Source organism: Typopeltis vanoorti, chromosome 10, assembly GCF_054136105.1.
Source record: "Typopeltis vanoorti isolate ZY-2024b chromosome 10, IOZ_Tvanoo_1.0, whole genome shotgun sequence".
Lineage (NCBI taxonomy): Eukaryota > Metazoa > Arthropoda > Arachnida > Uropygi > Thelyphonidae > Typopeltis > Typopeltis vanoorti.
Window position 1 is genome coordinate 120,559,573 of NC_143558.1, and position 23,051 is coordinate 120,582,623.

The 23,051-nt window shown below is 34.9% G+C and overlaps 1 protein-coding gene across 1 annotated transcript in view; it reads left to right on the forward strand.

Moving 5' to 3' along the window:
* The window catches only part of Dhc64C (dynein heavy chain, cytoplasmic), a 1,087,706-nt gene that overhangs the window by 701,797 nt on the left and 362,858 nt on the right, over positions 1 to 23,051 (forward strand). Inside the window, exon 62 of the mRNA XM_090398628.1 lies at positions 2,862 to 3,057. Coding sequence (XP_090254754.1) covers positions 2,862 to 3,057 — 196 coding nt within the window. The remainder of the gene's footprint in view (positions 1 to 2,861; positions 3,058 to 23,051) is intronic.

Genomic DNA, 23,051 nt, shown 5'->3' on the forward strand with positions numbered 1-23,051 from the left:
AAACAATTAAGTTTGCGCCTGAATGTAGTTCAAGTCTAAAGGTAGTGCAACACCAGGGCAACTCATGGTAAAGGTGGTTAAAGCTCTGATCACCATTCTTAGTATTTCCCATAATGTAAAACACATCTCAATAGGAGATGTATACTGTTATACATCTTGGTAGGTCTGGGTAGTGACACCTCCCCCACCACCACCACCCATAATGTATAACAGTATACATCTCCTATTGAGATGTGTTTTACATTATGGGAAATACTAAGAATCGTAAAGTGAAAATCTGATCCTGACAGCCTCTATTTGGTCCGAATTCAGCTTGTTCTTTATTCAAACTTCTCTTCCACAATTCTTCTCAACTGTTTCTCAAGTATACTGGCATAAATCTTGCTAGGAACGCTCAGTAGGGAAATACCTCTGTAATTCTCACATTCAGTTTTATTTCCCTTTTTATATATGGGTACTATTAGAGCCCTATCCCAATCATCAGGAATTCGTCCCTCATTCCAGGCCATCTGAACTATGCGGTGCAGCCACTGTAAGACTTTTATATCTCCATACTCGAATTTCTGGCCGAATATCATCTACTCCAGCTGCCTTTTCACATTTCAGGCTTTCAATGGCTTTTTCTACTTCAAGTACTGATATGTATTCCTGATCGCATGCCTGTTGAGTGTTTTTTAACCAGCAGTGTTACCTTGTGGTACATTGCTGGTGCTTCAGACAAAAGAAGCTCCAGAGATGAATCACATGAAGCTAATGTCTCAAACAAAGCATCCAAAGGTATCAATCCTCCTGGACCACTTACAGCAACTATGATGAGTACAAAACTTAAAAAGCTCCATGCTGGCTCGATCGTCACCCGGAATAACAACGATCGCGTTACTTGTTTGGGTGGAGGGCAAGCTTCGAAAAATAAGTTACAGTCACCTAAACAACACTCTCTCAAGATATATTTCTCAAACATAGAAGGACTCTCTAAATCCAAAGCCAAAGTGATTGCAAAATAGCCAAAGACAAAGCAGTTGACATCTTGGCTTTCTAGGAAATTCATGTGACTGACACAGCCTTCAATAGACTAAAGATCCCAGACCTAATTCTCCTGTCTTATAACTGCCATCCCAAGCATGGCCTGGCCTCAAGGACATAACCCAAAGTGTACCCAGTTCAGAATACTCCATAGGTATTAAAGTTCAAAATGCCACCATCTACAATGTCTACAAACCACCACCACCTCACCCTGCTGTCTATGTTGGTGACCTCAACTCTCATCACACCATTTGAGGCTATTCCTCTAACAACCGGGATGGTAATAATCTAGTTAACTGGATAGATACATATAACCTGTATTTGATTTACAATGTCAAGCAGGATGGCACTCTCCACTCAGTCAGATGGAACAGAACCTCTACTCCCAGATCTATGCATAGTCTCTAAAGGCTCTGAAGACCACCCTCTGCCAACGACCAGAACCATCCTCAACAGATTCCCTAATAGTCAGCATTGTCCTACACTAATAGAGATAGGCACATCAATCCCAGTCATCAGCGGAACAACAATCGCTAGATGGAACCTTAGCAGGTCCAACTGTAATGCATTTCAGAAACAAATCGAACAAACCTTTAGAACAATTCCACCCACCCCTAATTGCTAAATAAGATTTGTTAAATTAATCAAAACTGCAGCCAATACCTCTATTCCTAGAGGCCACAGAAAACAATACATTCCATGTTGGAGTAGTGGGGGGGGGGGCACTTCTCCCCAGGATCAATTAAAAAATTCCACAAATTATAATCATAAAATTGATTGAGATATGTAATCTTACACCTTCACCCTGGGAACACTTTGTCTGTCTTAAAATTTTATTAATGGTTGGCCTGTTGTTGGGTAGCCATAGAACACGTGTTTTATTGCAGTAATAAAACACATGTTCCTGTGTTTGGTTCATCTTTTTCATTTGTGAACAGTGACCAGTTAGTTTGCCCTCTGTCTAGTTAGTTAGAGAGTGAAATGTGAATTGTAAATTTATAGTGAAACAAATTTAAACAGGAAAAATACATTTTTAAAAGGTAAGTGTATGTAATTTAATATTATTTTACTTGTTAGTTTTATGATTGTTTTTTGCTTTTAAACTGAAATAATTTAATTAAGGATTAATTAATTAGTTGATTAATTAACCAACTAATTAATTAACCATGTTATTAATATGTCGGTCAATTTTTTAGTATATGAAATTGTGCTAAAAATTACTAATTCTGAATTTTTTTTCCCTCAAGAATAGATCATTAAAGTCGATGCAAAATGAAAATAATGTATTTATAGTTTACATCAACATATAATTACATAAAAAAAGCTAAAAGATAAAACCTTATTGATGTAATTATTTAATTAAATCAATAATTATAAAAATTTATTGATGTAATTATTTCTCTCCAAGCTTTCTCCTCCCCCACTCCCCTTCCTGGAAAACATGACAGCACACGCATCCGAAATGATCGTGATGCCACTGATATATATACATATATATTATTGCAAATCTTGCACAGATATAAAGAATTACGCATCCAATCAATCCATCTTGATTAACTGTTCTTGCCAGAACAGTTAATGGTATTATGAAACTTGTTATTAATGCAGAAATATTTATTTTATCAGCACCTTATTAATGCAAGCAACTCTCATCCTCTTCTTTATTGTTTTTTTTATTTATTTATTTTCTGTTGCATGATTTGTTTATTTATTAACATTGATTTACTTTTTTATATATATATTTTGCATGCATGCATTTTATTATGCTTTTTTATTGTATGCGTTATATCTGTACAGTTTTAATATTTTTTTTATTGGAATGATTTTGCTGCATATAGCTGTAAAGTCTATCAAGAAGCAACATTTAGTAGAAGTACGATCTATGGCAAATCCTCCATTTCCTGTAAAATTAGCACTTGAATCAATTTGTTTGCTACTAGGAGAATCCACAAATGACTGGAAGGCAATTCGTTCAGTCATCATTCGAGAGAATTTTATCAACATAATTGTCAACTTCCAGACAGATGAGATAACGTACGAGTTTTTTGTTTTTGTTTATTGCTTTCCTTAGATTTATTAAAATGTAAGGTAGTCTACTGCTTTTTTGTATATTTTTTTTCTAAATTCGAAAATTCAAATTTTGAAATCTGTTTTTATTTGGTATAATGTAGTTGTTTCATGTAAATGATTACATTCATTTATTGGACATAATCCTGATAGTTGTCTTCCACAAGTATTATGTGATAAACATTGCTTTGTGATGGCCATATAGTGTGCACTATATATAAACTTTTTTTATATAACATAACTTTTCTTATATTATAAGGCCTTTATTAATGAAATGTCATATTTAAGCCATTCATTTCCTTTTCTCTAAAATGTTGCAATAACAGAACATATCAAATATATACTGCTTTAACTTTCTTGTGTGTATGTGTGTCATTTGACTATTGCAATACTTTATATATAATTCTTTGTCTAAATATTTATTTTTTGATAGTCTGTGTCCTTGTATGTTCCTTTTGTATTATTTTCTAGTTTAGAAATGATTGCATTTTATAAAGTTGGAGAAATTGTGGTTCATTGCATGTTAAAAATGCTGTTGATGACCATGGCATCCTTTCTGCTTTAAAAAAACAAAAGTAGTTGCAGTCTTGTTAACTGAAATTTACATACATAGAAAACAAATTTAGAATTAAATATTATGAACTATGAATTTTTGAACAAATACTAGTTTTCTCTTATTCTCAGTATTTTATTACTGAGAATAAGAGATTTTATTCTCAGTAATAAAATTGAAATCTTCATTATATTTACTGTCCTAAACTATTAAGTTACACTGAACTTGGACTTTTAAATGATATTGCTGATTGTCAGTGATTTCCATAGTTTAAATTTAATCAGTAAATAAGTTTGCACATGGAAGATTTGTGTGTGGGTGTTCATTTTACTCCATATGCAACAGTTTTTTGTATCATAGGATATTGTGGATGTCCAGAAAAAAACACTACATTTTGTAACGTGTCTGTTAACATATGTTAACAACACATGATACAAAATGTAGTGCTTTTTTTCTGGACATCCACAATCCTATGACTTTTCCTGGATAGTTTACTGAAAATCAACTGTCATTGCCATACCTCACTAAAAATTCATTTCACATGTTCTTTCTACCACTTCCTAGAATATGTTGCACTCAGTCACTATTCTTTAAAGAATCTGCTCTGTCTCATCTCTTGAATTAAACTTCTCATAGATGTTGCAAGAAATGAAGTCCTTCAAAAGGTATTTGTTTGTGTATATGTATGTATGTGGATTTTCCATGGTATTGATGATCAGTAATGATGAGTTCGATCATTTTTGAAGCCAACTTAAAATAATTAGTTTAGTGCCTAGAGGCTTTGTGTTATCCAGTTTAAATAAAGTAAATTTTTGAACTATGTCTTCTGTGCTGACATTCCATGTTATAATACACCTTGTATGCATTTACTGGTATTTAACCAGTAAATAAGTTTACACCTGGATGATTTGTTAATTTTTATTCTACTAGTTCTCTAAACTAGTTCTGTTTCAACAAATGGGTATTTATATATAAAGAAATATACTGCAATTTTGTTATAACACTGGTCATTGCTTTTTTTTTATTAGTTTTTTCAACTAAAATCAATTTAGGTGATGTTATATTTGAATGCTGAACCCAAATCCACAATCTAAAAAGTTTGATGTTTTTTTTACTTATTTGTATAGATTGTATTGTTTAACCTTTATATCAATGACATTGTCAGTGGACTGCAGGGAGATATTCAGTTGTTTGTGGATAATGTGAAGCTGGGAATGGTTATTAGTAATAGTGCAGATGTGGTAGCCCTGCAAGAGGATTTGAATAAGCTAGACAGATGGGCAAATGACTGGGGGTGTCAGTTTAATGAGCAAAATGTAAGGTCTTGAGGTTTGGGACACATCGATGGAATGCTACATATTCTATTGGAGTTGCTATACTGGAGGAAGTAGGGGAGATAAGAGATCTGGGGTTGATGATTGATAGAAACTTGAAATTCAGGGGACATATTGCAAAGGTGGTGAAGGTAACACAGAGGATTGCTGCAATAATGAGAAGGACGCTGACCTGCAGAGATAAAAGAGTTACCATTCGGTTGTATAAGACCCTGATCAGACCACGCTTAGATGTTCTCAGATATGGTCCCCAGGATTTGAAGGGTATAAATTAACTGTGGAAAGGGATACAAAGGTGGATAACAAAGATGGTTTCAGGACTGTACAATATTAATTATGAGAATCAGCTGAGGGAATGTGGACTGCAGAGTTTGGTGAATAGAAGAAGGAGAAGTGATATGATTGAGACTTTTAAATTGTTGAGAGGTGGTTACAGGGTTGACACTGGGGAGTTCTTTTGCTTGGTTGAATAGCAGGAAGGAGTGATAACAAAGGGCCATCACTGGAAGTTATGGAAGGAAACTGTGAGCAAGAGGGTGAGGAGTGGTTTCTTTGCATGGAGAGTGGTTGAACCATGGAATGCATTGCCTGATAGAATGGTGAGAGCAAGAACAGTCAATGAGTTTGAGTGGTATGATAGACGTTGTGTTTCCTAGAAGGGACCTCCTGCCGAGAGTCTTGATAGACTTTGTATTTCCTAGGAATGACCTCCTGCGATGAGTCTTGACTCCATGGAGGCCTGAATAATAATAATAATTATACAAAGTAAATTACATATGTAATTACTTTGTATCACTTGCAGGAGTGGCTCATACTTAGGCACTGCAGAACCCCCCCCCCAATTTCTCTTTATATAAATATATTTCTTAATTTATTTATTTCTTGTAATATTTAATTTTATCATCAACAATCCTATACAATTCTCTTATTTTGTAAAAAAATAATAATAAAAATCCATTTTGTAGCACTTAGAAGGGCAAAAGATGCTAGCGGCACTGTTTTCCACACTGTCATATTGCTACGCATGCAAGCATATGCACATCATAGTGAAATGCGAGCTATTAGAGTAATGCAGCACTCTGTCGCGCAGTTCCACTGTTGTTTATATGCAGTTTACGTCAGTAGTAGTGCTTATCTTGGACTATTTGGATATTACAATTAAAGACATAACATTTGTTATAGTAATTTTGAATTATACTAAATTGTATAATTTTATTGATAATAAACAATATTTTTTCATGTTTCATTTATTTTTTTTTTTTAATACCATCATTTTGATATTTTATCCAAACACGTATACATTCTACTTTACAGTGTGCATGTATATTTCGAAAGTTGCTGAACCCCCGCAATTTCAAGCCACAGGCCGCCAGTGATCAATTGTATAAAGACTTTGACTTTGTGCTTTTATAATTAGTCCATAAATTCTGTTCCCTGCATCTGAGTTGAAAGAATGCATGTAAGGCAGTAGTGCGATTAGAAAGGATGCCTGATGGATGGAAATTCATTGGGAACCCTCAAAGTTCTGGCTAACATGGTTCTAGAGATGCAGGAGACCTAGTAAGCCAGCAGTTTATTTAAGCTAAAAAGGAGTAGGATTTGAAGCCAGATGGATATAAATGGTAAATGACCTAGAAGAGAAACTGAAAATAGGAACAGTGAATATATTGACACTTACAGGTAAATATAAGGAATTAATGGATGTTGTAATGGAGAAAAAATTAGATGTTTTTCATTTGAGATAAACAAAATGAAAGAAACAGTGAAAGAGGAATTTAGGAAGATATCATTTGTTGTATTTGAAAATAGCAGATCACCATTAAAAAATGGTGTTGATTTTATTATTAAAGAAGTAAATGACATAAGTGTGAGAGGATAATGAGGTTTGTATTTGAATGCAATGGAGAAACAGTCTCACTTATACAGGTATACACACTGCAAAAGGATTTATGTTGAAGAAGAGACATGTGAGGAGCACTTAGTGTATTATTCAAAATAAGAGTGTGTTTATCTTAGTATATAGATTGGAGAAGATAGAACAGGAGTGGAAAAAAATCTGGATCAATTTGGTTTTGGCCAAAGAAATGGATTAAGGAAGTATTAGATTTTTGCCTAAAAAATTGCCTAAAAATTGCAAATATGTAGTCCAATAAAAACACAAAGCCATGGAATCACAAGGTATAGTTGAGATGGTGAACAGGAATCAGTAATACATGACTTCATCCTTGATAAAGAATGGAGCTAGCAAAACTTTCAAGTCATGGATATTAGTTTTGTCATCTCTGCCTTAGATGGAGTTTATAGGTTTCTTTTATCCACATTTTGAGGCTAAAATAGAAGCTGAAGCTGTGAATGTTGAAACAGGGGTAAGACTTGAATTCTATATTGGATGAGGTTCAAGATCCAGAAAATGGTTACAGATAAAATAGATGAGCAGTGGAAAAAATTTCAAGATGTAGTAGTAGGAACAGTAGAAGAGTGTATGTGTGTGAAAGAACAAAAAAAATGTGGTTGGTAATATGAGTTAAAGCATTTAAGTAAAAAATAAAATAACTTTTTACAAGTTAATAAAGACTCGATCAAATGATTGAATTGCTTATAATTAAAAAAAGAACTATTCAAAATAATAATTCATGATTATTATTATTATGAAAGACCTCTAGGGAATCAGGAACTTGTCACAGGAGGTTCATATCATCCACACTAATTGTCATACTTATTCTTGAATTCACACTCCCTGCACTCACACCTCCATAGGTGTAATACATACCACTCTATGAGAGTAAAATCTAGCTCTCATCCCATTCTAGAGTCTGTAGTTATTCTTAACTTCCATGGATGTTCTCTTCCTATCCTCCATAAAATTTAAAATTCCTTCTACTTGTATACTTTATAACTTTTTCAGAAGTTCGTAGATCTTGATCATATCATCCCCTCTTTCTCCTGTTTGCAGTCCACAAATTCTCAGCTTGACCTTGTAATCTATATTCTGTAGTCTTGATATCATCTTTGACACTCTCTGCTATATCTGCATCACCTCAGAAGCCTGTGCCAAATTTGATGGATCAAGGACTTGTGGTATAACACTGTTCACCTTAAATCTTGCAGACTCACCCCCCCCCCCCCACACACACACACATCAGCTACTTTTTGATATGTCATTCAGCCATGCTTTGAAGACTAAGTTAATAGCTTAATCTTCCAACTTATGCATCAGCTTTCCATGCTCTATCTTTTCAGAAGCCTTAACATTCAAAAGCATCAGGTACAGCCATTCCCTTTGTCTAACTTAATTGTAGCATTATTATAAAATTTTAGAAAGTTTCTCAAACATGTCCTTCCCTTATTAAACCCATGTTCTTTCTTTACAAAGTATTTACCATCAACTAATTTCTGTATCTGAGCTCTTACAACTTTTCCAAATTCTTTACAGCCATTCCAGAGATACTGGTAGATCAAGAATTAGACTTATCTTGCACCATCCTTGTTGAGTGGGATTATCATACCTTCTTTCCACTCCTTTGGGATCTTCCCTGTTCTCAGACTAAAATTATACAACCTGGTCAAAGGCACAGCTAAATGCTGTTTTAACATGTGTGCTGATATCCCATCAGCCCCAATTGCCAATTCTTATTCAGTTTGTGCAATACCCCTAGTACCTCCTCTTCATACACCTGAGTTTCTTCTTCCTGTGTAAAGGTGACATCAAGCTCTTTGTGGTTTACACCAGGTTGATAGCTCTTAGCAAAAGAGGTACTCATTAGTTGAAATCCATTATTCATGCTATCTGCATTCAATATTATTCTTTCACATTCATTCTTTCTTTCACATGCAACATAAATATAGAACTCTTGGGTTATATTCAGCTTGCAGAGCCAGATTTCTTTCATACTCATGCTTATCTTTTTGTGCAATAGTTGTTGCTGTTCCAGCTTGCAACTTAAAGTTTTCATAACTGATATCTTTATATTCACTGTATTCCTTAATCTTTTCTTATGGATCTCTTGTTTAATAAGATTTCATTCCTACCCAATTTATTCTTTAAGCTCTAGGTACACATTTGCATTTTTAAGCACACTCCATGCACTTCTGATATCCTCACCATCTAGTAAACAGTACTATAATACTCTTCTAAATTTGGCACCCATATGCTTACCAACTTCCCAGGTCAGTACAGCATGAACACTGTCACCAACTGAATGAATATATTAGCAGTAACCAGAAAATATTACATGGATTAATGAAGAATAGAAGCATGAGAAACCATGTCTTAATAAATGAATGTTGAAAAATTTTGACAACTGTAAGAGAGATTAGGATGATGTTGGCAACATTATTTTAGAGATCTCTTAAAGATGAAAACCATGGTGAAATAAACTTAATATAAGACATGAGAGAAATAATGGGGAAATATGTCTGACAGAGATATGTCTGAAAAATCCTCTTGGAATGGATGATTTCCATTTGACTTGATGAGAGCTTCTGGTAGGTCTGGATTGAATAGGTTGTGTGACATCTTGAGTCTAATTGGGAGAAAGATGATCAGTACCTTATGATTAGAGGCTCAAGAAAGGAGTATAGTACCTATGAAGGAATGACATTGTTTACTGTGCAAAGGTTTATGAAAGGATAATGACAACAAGAATATGTATGCATGAGCTGTGTGGAGATGGGTAATGTGGACTGGTTTACACTTAATAATGGACTAGGATAAAGAAATCTTATCCTTGTTCCTTGTGGTGATGACTAGTGTCCTAAATATGTTTAATGATCAGAAAGGAGGAATAGTTGTTTGCAGGTGATGTGATTTGGTCACACACAGAACAGCTGCAGCATAGGTTTGAATCATAGAGAATGAGAAAGTCTTGAAAATATCAAGTAATGAAAACTTGATATAATATATTTTGGTGATATACTTTCTGGTATGGGAGTTTGGTTCTGGAGATAACATGGAGGATTTTTTTTTTTTTTTTTTTTTTTTTTTTTTTTTTTTTTTTTTAAGTGTAAATAGTCTACTTTTGGTCAGTGAGACCTCCAAAATATGTGCCCGTAGTTAGCAAAAGTTACTTTTTGTCCATTTTTGTGCAGCCACAGAGAAATGAAGACTAACAACTAGTATAGTATATAAGTAACAGAAATTAAAGTTTTGAGGGTGTTTTCAAAAATAAGTCAAGGCAGAATAAGAAATTATACATTAGAAATGATGTTTTGGGATAGTAAATTGTTGAACAAATGCTTGTGCACTGTTTATTTGAAGTGCATTGGACATGAGTATAGAATACCAAGAACATATATAATGAATATTATGGAGGAAAGAGGAAGACCATAGAAAAAAGTGAACAGTAAATAAAAGAAGATTAAAGACATAAAATGAAAACATTAGCAAGCTAGAATAATGTTCATGAAGAAAGAATGAATATGAAAAGGTAGAAAGAAATGGAGAATTTTGATCCACTTACCTTGGTGATTTTTGTTGGCACACGTAATAATGAAGATAATTTTTGCCATCACCAGTAATTGGATTACTATCAGTTTATAGATTTACAGCTGATGATATTACAAAACATCTGACACAATCTCATTCCTAATCTTATCAGGAATTATCTGAAACAGCAAGAATTGTACAGTCTTATTCGGAGTTGTGCTTAAAAACTTTAGTTTCATTGATTAAACTTGGGAGCTAGCTGAAAAAAAGCACAAAAAAGTTCTAGTTGGCAATGAGAATTGAACATATAATGGTATATTTCTTCTGCCCAATCTAGTGTCATGGAGGTTACAACAAAAGCTACACAGGATAATGAATTAAGTTTAAACTTGTATTGGGGGATGGGGGTTGTAAGGTTACGTAAACATTCATATGATAGTGCTGTACTGGTACTCTAGACTACAGATATTTTGTTAGCATATAATCTATAATTTTAAATGTACATTTACTGTTTGTGTTGATGAGTGGTATATACTTGATATCAAATTATGATTCTGTGAATAAATTAGTTTCCTTAACACATTAATGACAGGAAGGAGAAAGATGCAAATGACTGGAACAGTCAACAATGAAAGAGGAGAAATTCTGATAGAAAAAGAAAAGAATATTACAGAGATGGGAAGAATATGTAAGTAAACTTTATGAAGACAGAGAAAGAGGAGAAAATCAAATGAAAGAGCATAGTAGGCAGAGGCTGTACATCATGAGGGAGGAATTGAATCTAGCAATTCAAAAGATGAAAGAAGGAAAATCCTCTGGAATAGATGGTATACAGATAGAACTTATAAGGAATATAGGTGAAAAAGGTATGGAAGTGTTATGGCAAATTATTAACGGAATTTATGAGGGACAAGAATTACCAGAGGAGTTTAGAAAATCAATTTTTATCCCCATTCCAAAAAGACGGGAGTTTTAGACTGTAACAATTTTAGAACGATAAGTCTTATAACTCGCACAGAAAAAATTCTGGCACAAATAATTTTAAAGAGAATAAAGAATAAAATAGAAAAAGAAATGAATGAGGAACAGTTTGGATTCCGAACCAACAGAGGAACTAGAGAGGCTATAACTTGTCTAAGAATTATTGGAGAGAAAACACTAAACCACGGTGGAAAGTTGTTTTGGGGATTTCCAGATTTTGAAAAGGCATTTGATACAGTGAAATATAAAAGGCTTTTTGACATTCTAGAAAATATTAATATTGACTCTTATGACTTGGAAATTTTAAAGAGATTATATTGGTCACAAACAGCATCAGTATGTGTAAATGGAGAGGAAACAGGAGAATTCCTGGTGGAGAGAGGAGTTAGACAAGGATGCAAATTATCGCCATTATTGTTTAACCTTTATAGTGAACAGATGCTTAGAGAGGATGTAGAAGAAGGAATAAAAATAAATGGAAGAATCATTAATAACTTAAGATATGTGGATGATGTAGTGGTGATGGCAGAAAGTGAAAATGGATGACAACAAATTGTTCAAAGAATTGAAAACTCTTGTAAAGAGTACAGACTAAGAATTAACACAAAGAAGACCAAGATCATGATAATGGGCAGAAAAATAGGAGATAATGTAAAGATAAGATGTGGAGGAAAGATTTTAGAAGACATGGATAGATTTCAATATTTAGGTAGCTGAATCTCAGAGAAAGGAACTTCAGAGTTGGACATTAGAAATAGAATAGGCAAAACTAAATCGGATTTATGGAAATGAAGAAAATTTTAATAAACAAGAATATTAAAATAGGTGTTAGAGTTGGAATAGTTAAAGCAACAGTTTGGAGTATTGCAAGTTATGGAAGTGAGTCATGGACACTCAGAAAGAGAAATATGGAAAGAATTAATGCATTGGAAATGTGGTATTATAGAAAGATGGAAAAGATTAGCTATACAGAGAGAATATGAAATCAAGAAGTTTTAAGAAGAGTTGGGATGGAAAGAACACTATGCAAAGAAAGACCAGATTTGCAGGACATCTTCTGAGTGGTTCTTTGGGACACTCAACAAGAACTACATTACAAGGGAAAGCTGAGGGGAAGAGAAGACGTGGAAGACCAACTAGAGAGTGGTTCAAAGACATCGTGGAATGGACTGGTTTAAGAATGACGGAGGCGACAGACAGAGAGAAATGGAGAAGAGCTGCTCATCTGCTGCAACCCTCTTGCTAGAGGATGCTACCGGACGACGACGAACACGTTAATTGACAGAAATTTGCTTATATTTTGCTTATATTAGAATTTTGCTCATAATTGCTTATATTATAAGAATTTGGTTATATTATTAATTACTTTGCTTGTATATTAATAACTTGGTTTTCTTTCACAAGCATTATTTCAGTTCATAATTGAGATTGTTTTTTAAGTAATTAAAGATGAGTCTATTGAAATGCCTTGTTTCATTATTTATCTTGTATATATTAGTGAAAGTATTACAATTGAACATGCTATAGCAAACCTTTGGGACCAGGTGAATTGTCTTAATAGTGGACGATTTGCTATATTGGATTTCCTTTTGAAGCATATGTCCTGTTGGTTTGAATTTCTAGCAGTTTTAGTGAGTGATTAATGGTACTTGCTGTAGCGAACTTTGACTGTGACTGTATATATCAGTAACAAATTGATGCCTGAAAGTTATTCTCTCAAATATTTTGATTATTTTCTCAAACAAATTATCTATCTTTAACATGCTTTGCAAAGAAAAAAAAAATTAACCAAATCCTGTCTTAAGAATTTTAACAAGTTTGTCAAAAAAATTAATGTAGGTTTACCCTTGAACTTTAAAATATCTTGCACTAAATTTCAAATCAGTTATTTAGTAATCCTACTCCTTTAGTAATTCATTAATACAATAATATTAAAAATTAATTTGTGACCTTTGTTTAATATTTTAGTAAAGAAATCTTTTTGCTTATAAGTTACTTACCTATGTATATGAACTTCTCACCTAACTTTCCGAACTATTTAAAGGGGATATTTATTTCTTTTACTGATAAACACAGCTGTAAAAAGCATCAAGCGGCAACACTTAGTGGAGGTACGCTCTATGAGTAATCCTCCTCCTCCTGTGAAGATGGCTCTAGAATCAATATGCCTCCTCCTTGGGGAGCCTGCCCCAGACTGGAGAGCTATACGTTCAGTTATTATTCGTGAGAACTTCATTCCAACAATTGTCAACTTCTCCTCAGAAACTTTAGCGTAAGGTTTCTTCTCTTTGCTGTGATATCTGTTTAATTAATTTTTCTTAAATTTGTGAACAAATGTTCATACCTCATTTAACTACCAAAGTATTTGGCAGCTATATCCTTGGATGGCTTCTTAAGGTCAACAACAAATGCACAGATGTGACTTTTTAAATGTTTTTTAATATATATATATATATATATATATATATATATATATAACAAAAAGAAGGCAATCTTTTTCTATCAAAAGGTTTAATCTCACTGCATGTGCTTCACTTTTCTTTCAAAATATATGAAATTTCTTATCAATGCATAATATTAATATACCCATATTAATACTATATTATTAAAGCATATTAATGTTTTAATAATATTAAAGCATTCCTTATAAGATCTCTCTCCCCCCCCCCCTCCCCCCACTTTTCCTTTTTTGGAGAATTTATTCTCAATAACCTGAGCAAAACTTACTTAGATGACCTTCCTCATAGACCATTAAGGTTGCCTTTGTAGAATTGAAATATTGTGTGATTACTTTTAACTGGAGGGGGGGATGGAGAACCATTGTAATTAACACTAACTTGAATTATTTTTTTCACTTTTAATTGATATGTTTCTGGTAGCATCATGATTGCAGTTGTCAGAAACATCTTTATGACTTATGGCAGCTGCAGATATTTTGGTAGCATATAGTGTATAATTTTTTTTAAGTGTTTATTTACTGTTTGTGTTGATGAGTGGTATATACATCATATCAATTTATGAATCTGTGATTAAATTAGTTTCCTAACACTTCAGGAAAGTTCATATTCAATGATATTCAGATTTTTTTTTTTCTCTTCCAAATATAAACTTATGTTCCTCACTCATGAATTTTCAAGGTTTTTGAAAATTTGATACTTTTTGATAAAATACGTATTGTGCAACATTTTATTCCTTATGTCAGTAACATCATCAGTGATTTGACCAACACTTATTTCTCTACTCAGTTCATAGCACCAGATAACACTCAGTGTTGCTAACTCATTCACTGGTAGCCTTATCTTCCAGTTTAAATTGTTTTTTTTTTTTTTTTTTTTTTTTGAATTTTCTCTATCAGCATTTTGAAGGTTTGAGTTTTTGGATGTTGAATTGAATGACTAGAAAAAAAAAAATTCCATAGTAATTTATTCAATGGTATGTTATTTCTACATCATAGTTATGATTTCATGAGTAGTTTTTCAACTGAGTGGAGATAGCTACAGAATTCTTGACTTTTTTTATTGTACTGTTTATTTATTTATTTATTTATTCTTTTGGCAAAAGGAATACAGAACAGCTACAGGTCAATGTCCAGTCTGGAAAGCCAATCCAAGGCTTTATCCATCACCTTGTGGATGTCCTGCAGTCCACCACAGTGAAATTAGTGCCTTATGCAGTCGTTCACAATAAGAGTAATTGTCTCAGCCACGGGAGAACAATCACAATAAGGGTGGTCTAACAGCCTCCATTTATGTAGTAGGTAGCCACATCTGCCCTGGTTAGTTCTGATCCTGTTGATAGATGACCAAATCTTCCTAGGAAGAGCAAAACCTCGCCAGTAGAAGAGCACAAGGATCTTCTACTGGCGAGGCCGTCTGTTAGAAGATTGCTGGACCAGTATTCTCTCCACTTGTCAGGTGTTGATGGAAGGGAAACTGAATAGAGTTCATCCATGGATCAGAAAGGCTTTTTAGATTTTATGCAAAGACTCGGTGGATTTATGAGAATCTGGTGCAGGGGAAGGAGTGGGTTGCTCAATATTTTATGAAATATTTTAATCGAGACTTATCTTCTCTGCATATTTGGTGGAGCAATGTTAGATAGTACAGGCAGCCAGGAGAGAGAGAGAGGTGCTTCTCACTGTCCCATTAATTGTGCACATGGTAGAGTTTAGCTGGGTGTCTATAATGTTAGTGTGTGTGCACTTCTTTCCCAGACAGGGACACAATATTCTGCTGCAGAGAATGCAAGGGCTAGTGCAGACGACCTTAGGACTTCTGCACCACAACCCCAGGTTGTTCCAGCAAGCCTTGAAATGATATTGTTTCTCGTTTTAATTTTGTTGGACAGGTTGGTGATGTGCCTTTTATCAGTTAGGCTTCTGTCCAGGCTCACTCCAAGGTATTTCGGGTGAGGCTCATGTTCTACCATTTTCCACACAGAAAGAAAGGTTGAGGTGTTGATTCGCCTATGAATTGTTCAGATGGTGTGAAATACTGTTGACACAGTTTTTGTTGGATTTGACTTCAAGTACTACTACTTGAAGTACTCTTCCAGGATGTTCAGGTCTGTATTCAAGCTTGATTCCAGTTTGGCAAAGGAGGTAGATCAATGTAGGATCACTAGGTCATCAGCATACATATACTTCCTTGAGCTGGTGTGTGATAAGTCATACATGTAGATGTTAAAGAGTAAAGGGGAACACAGAATCCTGTGGGAGACCGTTGTGAAGGAATCTGGGCCTGCTCTTTTTTCTGCCAATATGGACCTGGATCTTTCTGTTGGAGAGAATGGATTCAAAAAGCTGGAAAGTTTTTTTTGCACCTTATAATATTTCCTAGCTTTAGGAGGAGGCCCCTGATCCAGACTGTGTCATAAGCTGATGTTAAGTCAATGAAAGTGGTTCCAGATTTAATTTAAGTTTCTTCTGGAAGCCTGCTTCAGTCTGTGTTGTCATGGCCAGGACCTGATCACAGCAACTTCCCGGCCTGAAGCCAGCTTGTTCAATCAGGAGTGCTTTTTCAATAAGGGGTGAAATTCCTCGAAGGAGAAATCTTTCAAAGAGCTTAAAGGTAGAGCAAAGCAAGGAGATAGATCATAGATTTTTGACATCATTTGGAACTTTCTCTGGTTTGGGCACTGCAATTATTTTGGCTTCCCACCACAGATTTAGTAGTTTTCCAGTCATTATAGTTTTTGAGAAAGGGGGGGGGGGCTAGCCGTGTTTGCCCTGTTGACCAAGATGTTTTAGAAACTCGGGGAGGATACCATCCATTCCTGCAGCCTAGCCATACTTGGTGAGTTTTAAGGCTATCTGTACTTCTTCCTGAGATACTGGGTGTACAAGTTCAGGGAGCTTGGGGCCCATCTTCAGGATTTGTCTGATGGAAGATTGCACTGTAATTTTCCTGATAGAGCTGGGATGTATCTTGGAGGTTTTCAATAAATGATTAGCCATTTGATCAGGTGTTATCTCTGTTGTTTTGTGTGTTGTTGGTTCTTCCCCATGTAAGGTTAAATAATGGATATAAAAGATCAAGTGATATGGGGATGTATCCACTTGTAAATGTATTAAGATTGATCTTCGAGATGAAATTGAATATCATTATCAATTATGAAAATTAAGGTACTGCAAGACTATCATGTGACTTTAAACTGGCTACATTAGCTGTGAATATTCAGTAGTTAAAGATGAGCTTACGTTAAAGTACGTTTTAAATTATTTGAATCACTGAAATCTGCTATTTTATGTTTTCAGTTCTTTTAACTTTGATTTATGATATGTCTTAAATTTTATTTACTTATGCCATTTACCATAAACATGTATTTTAAATTTCCTTTACACACACACATCTCTAGCTCATACAGTAAACTTCTATCTGGATACCATCAGCATCAGAGACTGATTTATGTAAGTTTCAGCTTATGGAGGATCTTCTAGAATACAACTCATCCATAAGTTTGAGATTGCCCATGTTTATTTTTAATTGTAATTTTTCTAAATGCCAATTTTTCTTACACTTCAGTCTTTTCCTATTCATACATTTTCTGTTTAGTAAGGCCTTTTTTTAACTTTCTATATATCTATGGTTAATATGAGATCAGTTAACTCACTTTCATTTGGAAAAGCCCATCTAAAAATTCCTCTCATCATAATGAGAATTGAATTCACATCTTTATTGTGAATACTATACAATCCATTGAGTGGATGCTATGTCCTGTCATTCTTTCATCTGCTCTATAGAGGTACCTGTTTTGTAATGTTAGGTTTGTTTCTTTCATCATATTTTATATTTATAATTATTAGTTAATCATATTAAATGTGGGTCAAAAGGAAGAAACAAGTACATGCAAGTAATATGCATTATTACAATGTGTTATCCTATCTCTCTCTCAAAACTGGTTTCCTGAATTCTGTCATTGCAATTCTGAACAAGTTAGTAGTCAGAGGTTATTAAGGTTTAAAAGCATCATGGTTTCAGGCTGTTAAGATTGTCAAGGAGAAGCAAGTAGTCTTCTGGTTTTGGAGGGTCAGGAGACTCATAGACATCTTTTCGAAACTTGTTTTACATGACACAATATCCGCTGAATACATGAGTATTCTTTGTAATGACTCTTTTGTGCTTTGCCAGTCTCACTGGTCTCAAAAATACGAAACTTACAATTGCCATAAGCCATATTCTGCTTCTTGTAGAAATCTTATGCCTGTTATATACAGGACCAGGAAAATGCTTGGCAATAAAACCATTTATTTGCAGAAGTGTCAAAGGGGATGTTAACAAATAAGCCAGTCCCACATTCTCACAGTAACATCATCCCAGAGTGGTATGATTAACTATCAATTTCCCTTGAGCAAATTAGAAAATAAAATGAACATGGCTTCACTCCTGATAATATGACATGGTGTGGACTTTATCAATCATGTTGACATTTAATGGAGAAAACCCACACTTAAAAGTAATTAACATTTAAATCAATTTAGCTAATGAGATTATAAACCAGTATTTTGCCATGGTCCATGGTCGCCAAGGCATCTTTGTGGGCACAAAGAAATACTAAGCATGTGTATGTAGGAACACCACCAGGTAGGCAGGAACACAGGCTGATTTCAAAAAGCCAACCAATACAGGCCAATCTATGGGTTTTGTGGTGGAATCTTGAAGGTCTTGCAATGATGCTCTCCCAGTTTTTGGCAACATGATGGCCAATAATTTGTTTTGAAAATGTTGTGATGTCATGGCAGATTTCAGGAACAGTCTCTTTGATTTATATCTGTGTTTGCATAAGACAGGTTTTTCCTCCATTGAATCTGGTAATGTGTATCCATTTCTGGTCTGTCATCCTGGAACAGCTACAGTGCAGATGATGGACATGCTTTCTGTGCTCTTCTAGGCAGATAGATGGCGTTGGTGTGGATAATGATGGTAGCGGTGGTTCAGTGTAGTTGTTGGACATTGAGAATTATAAAGTAGGTGGTGCCCTCCCTCGATGAGTCTTGGGGCTCTTTGGAGGTATCACGAAATAATGATAGTAATCCCCTGGGAAGATACTAGCTGTTCTTCTGGTTTGTCCAAAGTATTTAAATTTGCAAGAATATTGTAGACACCATTATGGTCTAGATGTTGGAGCAGATCTTGATGATGGGCAGATCAGAATAGCTAATTTTTGGTTAAAAAAACAAATATATATGAAGATGAATTTTTGATAAAAATATTCATCTTCATTGAATAAATTGAGGCCCTATGTCCCAGTGGAATAAAGAGGAATAACTAAGTCGGTCAGTCATTGAATAAATCACAGAAAAATATTAAATACGGCCTCATTCCTGAAAATGCACAAATAATTTAACTGCATCAAAACCTACTAGTTCAAAAAAATAGATTTCACACCTCAAGAATAGGATGTGCCTCCAGATCTTAAGAGAGGGAATTGTTACCTCTCCCCCAGAGGAAGTTAAAAGTATTAAATTATCTACTCCTGGATGGAGATGAATGTGACATCTTGGATATCTTTTATGAGGAGGAAGAGCTCCTCATAAAAGATACCCAAGAGATCCTCACAAAACTGGAAGGCAGATGCACTCATCAAACATAACTTCTGTTACAGATTCTGCAAAAACATGTATTGATATCAAGGTCCTCTTGAAGGAGCATAAGCCAGTGTGTTTCTGTCTACAAAAGACATGTCTGAAACCTGGTGAGGATCTGACATGGAGGGGTCACTATCCCACTGTCCTCCATGTCACTATCCTTGTGGGCAAGTATATTCTTTTTAAGAAAGTCCCACTTGATACTCATATGCAATTGGAATTTTTTCCACTTGGTTATACTATAAATTAAAGATGCCAAGGAATTATATACTTCGCTTAATCCTTTATCCAAGTTTAAGCAAACAAGTTTTCACGTGAACTATTTTCAGGACTGGGCAACTCGTGTATATAGAAGCTTATGACTTTACATTACTTGCCTTAGTATCCCATAATGCAAAGTACATGTCCTTACATAATGCTGTGCATTATGGGAAGGGTCACTACCCAGACCAGTTTCCACCTTTATTGCGGTCTCATCAGTGGGAGCCAGACCCAGAGGTGATACCAAAGTTAAAGTAATGCCAAAAGACACCTTTTGGCAACTCATATATGAAAATATGACTTCGGCATTACTTCGACCTTGGTATCGCCTCTGGGCCTGGCTCCCATTGATGAGACCTCAATAAAAATCGAAACTGGTTTGGGTAATGACCCTACCCATAATGTATAGCATTATGGGAAGGGTCACTATCCAAACTCTGCACAGAATTTGTGGTGCACATGTCTGACAGCAGTACCTCATCCATACTAAACACGAAATAATAACTTTTTCTACCTATCTGACATTACTTCACTGCTATTGGCACTTTCTTCACCATTCCGCTTCCCACTGTTTAAATTGGGAGTAGAGAATAATATACATAGGAGCAATAATTTTTCTGTGATATCTACTCTCTTACATGGAAGTCAAGTAACCTGTCACAGATATCACAATGAGAAAATAGATCAAAACAACTGGAACACGTTCTCATCGTTGACAGAATTTGATTTTGCAATAGTCATGTCATCGCTCCTGTTAGTGAAGCAGCGAATCGTATTACAGTTTAACAAGCCACAACAACTGTAATAGATGAAACATCAAATTGTTTTGTGCTTTTCCCCAAACCATGCACTTTTTGCCACAGATATGGTCTTTGTTTTTACCCAGAACTGTGACTGGGACAATCACTTATCCCAGTTGAGCCAGAAGCCAAGGTCTTGGGACTGATATTTGAGAGCACCCTGTCTCCTCCCTCACATACATCAGTTACGAGACAAGTATCATAAACCAATGAACATTCTACTCATCCTTTCTTCTGCTCATTTGGATGCTGACAGATGTAGTTTGCTACATTTGTACAGGATATTGATAAGATCAAAACTTGACCAAGTCCAAACTCTGTCAGGGAGAGCACACTGCAATGGCTAGATGCTACTCACTATCAAACCATTGGAGCAAGCCATTGCAGCTAGAGTATTTCACATCACCTATTGTGATGTAAAGCTTTGAAAAAATGTTCAATTCGATATCCACTTATGTTTGAATAATTTTGCATCGCCAAAGTGAAGCCTTTTGGCTCTCTATTTCAGTAATTCTTGGTGCCTTTTGTAATGTGACACCTCTTGGCAATTTGTATGGTAAAGTATAACCTCTGCATCACTACAACCCGAGTATTTACAATTTGGGTCGGCCTTACTCGCTGATGAGACCTCAACAAAGATCAAAACTGGTCTGGGTATTTGGATCTGCCAAAACGTTTAGGTTTCTATCTATATTTGGCATGAAACTCTTGTAATTTCTCTATTCGGCTTTGAAATAATATTGGATTCAATATCCACTTATATTTGAATAATTTTGCATTGCTGAAGTGAAGCCTTTTGGCTCTCTATTTCAGTAATTCCTTCGGAATTCTTAAGGAAGGTCATCAAGCCTGTTATTTTATTTATTTATTTTTATTTTTTTTTAACCAAATGTTTTGAAAGCTTGTGTGTAGGAGAATCAATGCTTTCTATGATGGGTCTTAGTGGAGTGTTTTCTTTATATTTATGTATTTTAAGCAAACCATATAATTGAGGAATGAGAGTATGAAGTAAATGAAAATATAGTCTTAAATTTCTAGGAAATTCTGTAGTGGAAGACATTACACATGGCAAATGCATGGAAAGGCATATGTCTTCACAGTACATGTTATTTTTAACAATATAGATGGCTACACAGAAAAAGAAGAAAATAATATTTATTAACACGTTCGCTGCCAACTACGAGTATACTCGTAGTGGGTAAACCTGCTTCACAAGCCAGCTACGAGTATACTCGTAGGACGCTTACCTCCGTAACGAGATTATCGTACTGACCTTGAAGAAGTGAAATTGCTCGGCGTAGGGGAACAGACCATGCCGAAGTAGCGTGGCAGCGAACGTGTTAACTTATTTGCTGATATTTCACTGTTAATATATCCAGCATCTTCAGAGCACAAAAACAGTTTGTCACTGTACAGGAAACAACAATTGGATATAACAGTGGGACTAGTTTTTAAAAAAAACGTAATGGACAACATAAAGAACTAAAGTCCTAATTAGGTGCCATCTATGTTGGAAAAAGAGAGAAAGCAAATATTAATTAATCTTAAAGTGACTGTTGATTTTTGGTAAATTTATACAGCCATACTTGTTGAGGTTTGGAGAATATTTTCAAGCATCTTTTGATTCCAAAAACAGTTTCTCTGACTTATGACTTCTATGTAGCACTTTTGTTTTCTTCCAATTGATCCTGTGTAAAGGGATATCCAAGGCATGGTTTGCTAGATCCGACTTGCCATAACAATAGTGTTATGTTCACTATGGCAGATGTCAACAGTTCTTCCTGTCTGTTCATAGTAAGCCCACTTACAAGAACAGGGCACTTCATAAACTCCTGGATGTGATAAAGAAGAGAGTTTGGCAACTCTCATCTGTTCACCTGAGGACAAACTAAAGACTGGCAAGGTATCTTCCTTATGGGCCAGGTGACAAAAATGTCATCATGGTATACCCAAAAAGAAGGCTGGGAGCTGTATGGAAGAGAAAAGGAGATTTCTTCCAAATGTTCCTAGAGCTACTTTCTATCTGTAAGGTTTTGGCAGATGAAATAACCAGAGTGGATAACAAAGTTGAATAATTTTGCTTTCAGGAGGGGGGGGGGGAGGCTTGTGAAACAAATGACGGGAATCCTGAAGTGGGACATGAGTAAATAAAGATTCGATGTCAAAGCTGACCATTAAATCAGTTCTGCCTTTTATTTATTAGCCTGTCTGGCACTGATGTTCTGTAAATTTCAGGTTGACATTTGGCTTTTTTTTTCCCCCTTTTTTATTGTATTTTAATCATTTCATTTATCCTTCTGTTATAATCTATTAGTATCACTGTGGCACAAGTATTTCTTTAACATTGTATGCTTTAATTCTAGTTTGCAATGCACATATCTTGAAAATAACCATGTATCATAAGAGTGTGATTATTTGGAAAGGTCAAGTAATATTTACAGTGACAGTTTGCATATAATCAAATTAAAATGAGTGAGGAATTCTCATTCATTTTTCTTATACATAACTCCCACCCATGAAA